Source organism: Cucurbita moschata, unplaced genomic scaffold (genome assembly GCF_002738365.1).
Source record: "Cucurbita moschata cultivar Rifu unplaced genomic scaffold, Cmos_1.0 Cmo_Scf00017, whole genome shotgun sequence".
Taxonomy (NCBI): Eukaryota; Viridiplantae; Streptophyta; class Magnoliopsida; order Cucurbitales; family Cucurbitaceae; genus Cucurbita; species Cucurbita moschata.
Window position 1 is genome coordinate 2,930,936 of NW_019268533.1, and position 9,889 is coordinate 2,940,824.

A 9,889-nucleotide genomic window follows, 5' to 3' on the forward strand; every position below is an offset into this window, starting at 1 on the left:
ATAGGAATGGGGAAGGGGAAGGATATGGGACAAACAAATTTTGAATTTTTTTATTTTTTAAAGGACAAAATCTACCAAATCTTTATACTTTTAGATCGACCAACTCGACTCTCATGTTCGAGAAGCTCGTATGATTTTAATATTCTAGATAAGTTATTAATGTGAAGTGTTAATCAGATAGTCTCATAATCTCGATATCGATCTGTAACAGCTCAAGCCTACCGTGAATAGATATTATACGTTGTGGATCGATGTATCGTTGTTAGTCTCATGATTGGAGGTTTTCACATCTTTATAAGAAATGTTTCGTTCACCTCTTCAACCGATGTCAGATCTCACACGATCATTAGGTGGACTCCTAGTGGTTAATTCAATAATTTTTTTTTTATTTCTTCCTAAATCATTAATTTTTTAATTGGGAATTTAGGGGAGAAGGATTGGAATCTAAATGTGATTTATTTATTCATTTTAATCAATTTTGCTTATAACTTATATTATTTAAATATTTGCATATTAATTTAAAGGTCATATTCGAACAGGTCGAAGCAGACAATATCCCTAAGACAGTGTGCCAGCAAAGACGTGCCTTCAAGGAGGATGGATTGTGAGATCCTACATCGATGGGAGAGGAGAGCGAACCACTCCTTATAAGAGTGTGGAAACCTCCCTATCAAACACGTTTTAAAATCGTGAGACTGATGGAGATACGTAACGAATTAAAGCGGATAATATCTGCTAGCGGTGAGCTTGGGTTATTACAAATGGTATTAGAGTCAGTTACCATATAGTGCGAGGCCCTAGTCGAAGCTCCATAGTAGACGCATTTTAAAACAATGAGATTGATAGAGATACATAATGGGCCAAAACAGACAATATCTATCAGCGGTAGACTTGAGCTATTACAAAGACCCCCTTCCTAAAAATTATTATCATTAATTAATGATCGATTAAGATGGAATTCAGTTCGGTCACATTTGGGTTTAAGGTAAATAGTTTTCCACATTTAATGATATAATATAATCTAGAAAAATCAAGAAAATAAACAAAGTTGTCTTTAAATATATATATATATATTTAAAAGACAAGAAATGGATGAATGTAGATGGTCCAAAAGAACCATGAATGTCATCCAAACATTGAGAATCCTATGGGTGTCCACAGCACTTTTCTTAGGAGAATTGTCGGAGAAAATTCAAACGTTCTTCGACTCGAAAGCTCGACAGCTTAAAATAGTTAATTCGAATATAGCTCGATTGATAAAGTTGCTATTACATTTCAAACGATCGAAGGTCACACACTCTATGTTTATTGATAGCTCACGACTAATTCAGCTTTTCGAAGTTTTAGTCACTTGTAAATTTGTAGAAAAAATTGATATTTAACAGAAATTTGAACATTTCTGAACTTAGAAATTTGAGTTGATTCGAACATAGATGTTTAATAATTTTGGTAATTATTTGGGTTTCTTGTTTTTTATTATTTAAAAATGTAAAATTATTTAATATTTAATTTTGAAAACCCATTTTTGTGAAAAAAAAATACAATTTTAATTTAAATTTTCAAATAAAAACAAATAATAAATAGCTATCAAATATATTTCTATTTAGTTATATCAATAATAATAAAAAAATGAAATAAAATAAAATTCAGACTAATTACGAATGAAAAATGAAAAAAAAAAAAAAAATTGGAACGTCTCTGCCCACATATTTCAATATTCTCTTATTTATTATGAAAGAGAAACAAAAATACAAATTTCTATTTTAGTTCATATATTTTTAATTTTTATTTATTTTGATCGTTAAATTTTGAAAATATCCCTTTTAGCTTTTAGTCGTTGTATCCTGAACATTTTGATTCTTATTAAAAATATTCATAAACTATAAACTTTAAACGTTCAAAATTTTCAATAATATTCTTAAAATTAAAAAAAAAATTAAGAATATTCTTAATATTAATTTTTGGAAAAACCATTAGTATTAACTTTTTTAATGTTAAGAGTATTTTTATTTTTTTTAAAAAAATTTAAAGTATTTTTGAAATTTTTTAAAAACGTTTAAAAATATTTTTGAATTATTTTTAAAGAATTTAAGAGTATTAATGAAACTTTGCAAACTGAATTAAAGGGCATTTTTAAAAAATTTTGAAAGTTCATAAATATTTTTTTAAACTAACATAAATATTTTTTAACATTTTTTTTACGTTCAAGAGTATTATTGAAATTTTTTTAGACAAAATGTTAAATTTCAGGTAATTATAATTATACTAATGAAAGTTATTTTAATATAAATTTACGATTAATGAAGTATCTACATATAAGAAAAAATTCATCCCATGCTAAAATAAATAAATATTTTAAGTTTATATCATATAGAAATCTAGCCAATATCGATGAATTGGCATGCATACATACATATACACACGTGTATATAAAAGTAAAAGGTTTCACATATATAATGTCACGTCTCATCTCATCTCATCATCTTGGTTTCCAACAACATAATCCACGTATCATGATGTTATTCCAAGTCTCATGTCATCAGTCCTTACTATTTGTTCGAACACGTTTATCGAGAACCAACCCCACGAGTCAACTATGCTGCCGAGACGTTCTCAACATCCATCTGTTTGGATACTATCGAGACATGAACTCTCTCGTGACTCTATCAAGTCATTTACAAATTTTATACGAAAGAGCAGCTACATAAACCTAGGATGATTACCAATAAATGCATTTTACCTCCTCATTTTTTTACCGTTTTTCCCTTGTTTGGAAAGTTTCTTTTTCTTGGGTAAATTCTAGAACATTTAACCTAATCCTTTAATATATTTAATTTACTATAGTTAACCCGTCTCGGTTATATACTATAAAAAAATATGATAAGTTGTCAATTCTTCCTATCTGAGTTATATGCTATCAAAATCGTGGTCATTGCTTATCCGTTTTTACTCTATAACATTACTCTTTTTCATATTATTTTTAACCTCATTTCTTCGTTTACGTTTCATAAAACATTCTCGACCAACATAACTCGAGACTCGATCATGTGCTAAAGTTATTTTTTAAATTTGATTTTCACACGACTGACTTGTTCGTTAGGTTAAAACAAGTGTCACATAATTACTATTTCACTGCAATAATGCAATTATGAAATCTTACATCCGTACATTATTATTACAATTATTGTAGCTATATATAAAAAATAATATTATAAGTTTTAGACCTTTATTAATTCTTCCACAATTTGTATTATATGGGTAAGTCAAATTTGAGTTGTTTCTAGAGTTTTCTTACAAAATACGCTCACTTTTTCTAACTTAGGTAATAATATTTTAATGGATAATTATTTTGGGTCGGGATAATTCTTTTTACTACTTAATTCAAAATGTTTTATTATTTAAATTTGTTAATAAGGTGTCCCTAATCTTTAAAAGACGTTTGGTCCAATAAACTTACTGTATGTTTAGTTTTGTGTTAAATAAATCTTCGAATTTTAAAGAAATGTCTTATAAAAACGTTTTAAGACGAGACTCGAGATGAGATCCTTGTATCGAATAGACCCAAAAATTTATTCAATGCAAATTAAAACGTTTCGAGACGTGGCAAGATTCGAAATTTTTTTAAGATGAAAAAAAAAAAAAAAAGTTAAAAAAGGAAAAAAAACCCTAAAATTGGAGGGGGGAAATGGCGAGGCCACGTGGAATAGGACACAGCGGCAGTGCATTAGGGCTCACAAGGTTCTCATCTGGACGCCTCCATTGTGATCTCCTGAATGAAAAGATCCCATGGGTGAAGCCTACGTCAGCTCCTCCTTTGTGGGTCCACGTCGGTGCCTAACGTACGAAGAACAACCACGTGGAACCTTCTTGACGTTGGGCCCACGTCAGCTCTCCGTCACAATCACTCATAGCTGGATACGCCACGTGTCGTAATCTGGATGATTCAAGAAGGGCTGGTATTCTGTGGGACAGCACATCAGAAATCCACCAACAGTCACCGTCTGATTAACCTCTGTGGGCCCCTTCCTGCTATTTCATTGTACTCTACTGTGTTATTGGTTATATATATATATATATATATATATATTATTAATATTTTAAATTTTAATTGTTATTTCACAATTTTTTTTTTCTCTTTTTACTTTTTTTCATTTAAATTATAAAAATACTCTTTGTAATAAAATCCTTTATTATGAGATGAAATAAGAGAGTTATTCCAATGAAAAAAATGAATTTTTTTTATTTTAATTTTTACACGAACAATCCTAATAATCAATAAAACACAAAAAAAAAAAACAACTATATAAATCGACAGTAATATTAATATTTTATTGATTTTTTTTTTTATCGACGTCTCTATGATAATGAGATCTCTATACAACCATCAAGACATGGTAAGCCTTGAGAACGAGTGACAATGCAATTAAATTGATCTCTCAATAAGATTACGTGGTTGTTGCATCAAATTCTCGAATTGAAGTTAAAATAATTACTTTTAATAAAAATAATAAGAATTAAAAAAAAAAAAAAAACAAAATTGTCCAAATCTTCAAATACCTAAAATTGTAGATACCTAAAATAGAATTTTTTTTTGAAAGTTTTGTAAGTATGTGTGAGAATATTTAGATAGTTATGTTTATTTTGTAGGTTTTTTTTTTTTTTTTTTAATTTTTTAATGTGACATAATTTTTAATTATTATTATTTTTTCCTTTTAATGCGTGACATAATTTTTAATTTATTTATTTTGTAGTCCATGAATTGACCCATGTGAATCATTTTCATCCAAATTTACTCAAGGGGACCTACACGACATCCATCACTTCATCCTCTTCTCTTTCGTCCATGTATTTTCTTAATTTTTTAATATTAATTTCATTTTCACATTTTTTTTATTTTTTTATTTAATTCGAAACCTAAAAATTAACTCTCTCTGTCATCAAATAAATTGTAAAGATATGAAAAAAAGTAATAAATAAAAAGATACCTAAGAATGCAAATATTTAGATATTTATTTTATAATAAAATATAAAATATGATATATATGGTAAACTATAATTTAGTATTAAATATTCTTAATAAATATTTTTTTCGAATCTTTTACCGGGAGTGGAAAGTATATATTTTATACGAATATTGTTAACCTAAATATTTCAAAAATACTTATTAAAAAATATAGGTGAAAATAGCTTTCATAAATATTTTTTTTATTCTTTTATATATCACAATATCACAATATATATATATATATATATATATATTAAAAAAATGATGTGCAATAAAATTGTCTTAATTTGTGGTCACAAAATTAGTTTCATTTTTTTCTTTTTTTTTCATTTCTCATTTACGGGTCGGTATAAATTGTTACAAAATTAAAATTACACGACATAAATTATTACCATCTAAAGTTCATGGGTATAAGGAATATTTTGTTCCGGATAAAAAATCAAGCTCATATGCTTACTATTAAATGCACCAATCGAGAATTAAATCCAGGTCTTTATCGGGTATTATTCTACCATTAAATCACTATATTTCTTAAAATTATGAAATTGAGGGCGATACGTAACGAGTCAAAACTGACAATATTTGTTAGCGGTAGGCTTGAGTCGTTACAATAGTATTAAAGTCAGTCGACGAGCGATATGCCAGTGAGGACGCTAACTCCAAGGGAGGTGGACTGTGAGATCTCACATTATTTGTAGGGAGGAACAAAACCTTCCTTAAAAAGAATTGAAAGTTACTATCTATACCAATAAGTCAGTCCTCTCTACATCCATAAAGCTAACATAAATAAATAAATATTAAGATAAAAAAGATTTAAAAAAATAAATATCAATTACCGGTTAGTCTACCGCCCATTCCCCAAACACACGCACAATAATGGCAAGAACATTCTTCAATTAATGAAATGGATGGGTTTGAGCTAAATTTCTTCCAAATTCAATTTAAGATGTTCTCGGCACAAGACCGAGACCATATAAATTTTTTTGGTTATTTTTACCGGGATTGAAATAGATATTTTTTAAGAATAATTTGTAGAAATCAAGGTTCAGATGTCTATGGAGTTGGGTCAGAGTCGAAATCTCTTTCCACTCTCTTATTATTCTTTGTTTAAATGGGGACTCCTCGCCTCAAAGTCCTCACAGGTCCCGTACTCTCTTATTATGTCTAATTCGTGAACGTTAAATATTATATAATTATTCCTCACCTTTGACTTACCATATTTTTTAAAAAATTTAACGTTACACAAAATTAAAATTTAAGGTAAAATTAAACATAAATTTCAATTGTATATAACATATTAGATAAAAAAATAATAATAATAATATACGAATATGTTATAAATTTATTAAACACAAAAATAAAAGTTTGGGAACCTATTAAACGTTTTGATAGCTCATAAACCTATTAGATACAAAGTTAAAACATTTTCTAAAATTTAGAGATATTTTAAAGTTTTTATAATTTTGGAGAATAAATTAGAAATTCTCTATTTTAATTTTAATTTAATAATACAATTAATTAATTATTATTATTTTTTAAAAAGCAATGATTAAATTGATATTTTGTGAAAGTTCCTAACATTATGGTGCATTATTTTTGGTATTTCCTCTTGGAATTTACTTATTTTCTCCCCTAAACTAAAATTTCATTTTGATTCTATTTTCTCAATTTTAGAGATCAATTATAGAACAATTTAATGTGTTTCGTGTTATGTTGGGTTGAACGAAGATATCTATGTCTCATTATATAAGGTAATGAGTTCGGCCAACTGGCCAATTTGAAAGTAGAGACAATCTTGTCGAAGAATCGACTGTCCACTACGAACCGTTGGACATGGTAGAGAAAATTTGACACATGCTTTCGTTTTTGTTTTTATTTTTAAATTCCGGTGAATCCACAATAATAGAAAATATGAGATATCACCTCGGTGGGGATGAAAACAAAATATCGTTTAAAGGGTGTAGAAACTTCTTCCTAATAAACATATTTTTAAACTATGAGTCTAACCATAATACGTAATGGACTAAAGCGGACAAGATTTTCATAAATTATGGGACGAATGTGATTAAGAACAACATGAACAAAATTCGTAGGTTAATGAGGCAATAGACTCTTTTTTTCATTCATATTTATTTATTATTATTATTATTATTTGCTTTTACAAGTATGAGTGTTCGTATGACTCAAGATCGAACCAATTCGGATTATACAGCCCAAAATTAATTATTTTTTTGCTGTTGTTTGGTTTGGGTTGTGTTTAATTTTTTCAAATAAAAAATTAGAATTAGTTCACGGGTTAACATTTTTTTTTGGTCGGGGTCAACCCGACCAATGCGATCAATTCGAAAATAAAATTACAACTCAACTCAACCCAACCCTATCATACTTTTAAGATTATTATAAAGATTAAGAACATCTAACGTTTATAACCGATTTGAGTCTCGTGAATGTTTAATATTTAAGTTTTATGAAATTTTAGTTATGGATAAATATAATTTTTTAAATAATTAAAAAAATAATCCGATAATCCAACCCAATCCAACCCGAAAATAGAGGGTTTATCCCAATATCTTTAAAAACAAAATCTCAATTTGCAAGGTGGGTCTTTTTGAAATGGGCCCAAAGGCCCAAATATAATCTAATGTGTGTTGACAAATATAAATATAAGTTTAATTTGTATTTATAATTTGATTTTAATGTATGATATTTATACATTAAAATATTTACATTTTTATAAAATATAAATTGTTAATATTTTAAATTCATCATATTTGGTGGTGGGCCCACGTTATTGTAATCATCCACTCACCTAACTATCCAAAAAAAAATTATATAATTACTTATTAAATTATTAATTAGAGTGATCAAGTTGAACTGGTTAAACCGTTTGATTTAGAATATAAAAAGGTAATATATATTATCCATTAAAATGTTGAATATGAATTACATGGAAAAACTCGAGAGGAAATTGATATTAAAAAGTGAGAGAGGCAAGTAATGAAGAAGAGCAATTGCGGAAGTGAGAGTGCATGAAACGTTAACGTGTTCAGTTGATCCGACGACAGAGAGTGATTCCATCACCAACAGGGAGCATACAAATCTCGATCCTTGGATCAGCAGCAAGAGCCTTGTTGAGTTCCAACACAAAGTCTCTGTAGTACCTAACGTACTTGCGCAATGGGGCGTCGGGTGGAGCAACCACCGATCCGTTCCATAGCGTGTTGTCGTACCCGATCAATCCTCCAACTTTCACCAAATCGATCAATCTCTTATGATAATTTATGTAGTTGTCTTTATCAGCGTCCACAAAGATGAAGTCGTAGCTTCCGTGATTTTTCTCCTAAATAGTTATCAATTTAAATGAAATTGGCCGACTAGAATTATCTAGGTAATTGATTCTTCAAATTTCAATTAGGGAAGAAAAAAGTTCTTACATCAGCCACCATCTCGTCAAGAACAGGGAGAGCGGGGCCTTCCTTGAACTCGATCTTGTGAGCAACGCCGGCTTTCTCAATCACCGGTAAACCGAGCTCGTAATTTTCTCTGTTAATATCCATAGCCAGAATCTACAACCACAAATTTGTTCTCTATTTATCAGAAAACGCACATTTGATTTTGCAAGAGAAAGAAATCGGAAGAATCTACGCACCTGTCCGTCTTCCGGAAGTGCTAGGGCTGTAGCGAGAAGAGAGTAGCCAGTGTATACTCCAATCTCCATCGTTTTCTTCGCATTAATTAGTTTCAAAAGCATGTTTAAGAACTGTCCTTCGTCCGCCGATGTAGTCATGATGTTCCTGTTTCCGAGATCCATTCCGATTTCAGATTAATTTCATTCAGAATCAGATAAATTTTCAAGGCATTAAAACAAAGATCAATTGCTAACCATGGATGTTTGGCAGTCAATTCTCTCAATTCCTTCATCGATTCAGGCTCTCTTGGATAAACGCTCGTCTCAAGAATGTACTAAAGAGAAACGCACAAGAGAAATTTCAGTAATCGGAAGAATCAAAAGAGTTTCTGAAGATCCGACGGTTGTTACCTGATACAGAGCATCGCTCTGCAAGAGGCTCTTGTGGCCGACTTCCTGGTGCCTTCCGGCTTGGTTCTGGTTTTCTTGTGCGTTGTTGGTGGACGCCATTGCCAGAGATTATTGAACTTCCTTTGAATATTTCTTTACCTTTTTCTCTTTCCAGTGAGCTCCGATCACGTCTCTGTGTTTTGCGGCAAGCAATGGAAATGGTGGTTTGTTATATAGAGGAATGACGCCCCGGTTCGAACCGGTGATGACTCGGGTCAACTTTTAGAGGGAGCGGGTCGGGGGTAGGTGAACGCGATTGGTGAGAATGTGGGGTCCACAATAGACCTTCCTATTCCTCTATAATTTTTATTTTGTTTTCTTTTTTTTTTTAATCATTGAAATTATTTTATGTTGTAGAAAAATCCATAAAATATAATAAAAATATCAACCAATTTACATAATATTAATATTAAAAAATTTAAATAAGGAAAATGCTAATCTAAATTATTATAAAATATAATTATAATTAAGATAAAATAGGAAATAGGCTTAAAAGTAAAAATTATTAATTTATATATTTTCATATTTTAAACGAAATAAAATATTCATTTGTAATAGACAAAGATTAGTCAAAAAGACAAAATATGTGGTGGGGCCCATCTATGAATTTGTTATAGTATGACACGTGGCATGTGGTAGATGATATGCGGTTGGTGAAAAGAGGCAGGTACAAAAAGTCGCGAAGAGTTGGAAATATCATCCTATTTCATGCTGCCACGTCAAGCTTTGGGTGGTAGAATTTTATAATTTTAAATCATGTATTTTCTATTAAATTTTATAATAATAAATAAAAATTACCTCGAAAG

The 9,889-nt window shown here is 29.6% G+C and overlaps 1 protein-coding gene across 1 annotated transcript; it reads right to left on the bottom strand.

The window, feature by feature from the left end:
* Positions 1-7,896: 7,896 nt before the first annotated feature.
* Positions 7,897-9,246, bottom strand: LOC111455613 (caffeoyl-CoA O-methyltransferase 5). The gene is made up of 5 exons (XM_023097344.1): positions 9,045-9,246; positions 8,889-8,968; positions 8,655-8,799; positions 8,440-8,571; positions 7,897-8,345 (listed from the first exon to the last, which is right to left on the bottom strand). The coding sequence occupies exons 1-5, from the start codon at positions 9,141-9,143 to the stop codon at positions 8,052-8,054; spliced, it is 750 nt and encodes a 249-aa protein (XP_022953112.1). The 5' UTR covers positions 9,144-9,246; the 3' UTR covers positions 7,897-8,051.
* Between the last annotated feature and the right edge of the window lie 643 nt (positions 9,247-9,889).

Excerpts from the sequence above, each read along its gene's own strand:
- LOC111455613 (XM_023097344.1), bottom strand. The coding sequence starts at position 9,143 with ATGGCGTCCACCAACAACGCACAAGAAAACCAGAACCAAGCCGGAAGG. Across the intron at positions 8,800-8,888 it reads TTGACTGCCAAACATCCATG|GAACATCATGACTACATCGG; the intron begins GTTAGCAATTGA and ends TCTCGGAAACAG. Across the intron at positions 8,346-8,439 it reads TTGACGAGATGGTGGCTGAT|GAGAAAAATCACGGAAGCTA; the intron begins GTAAGAACTTTT and ends ATAACTATTTAG.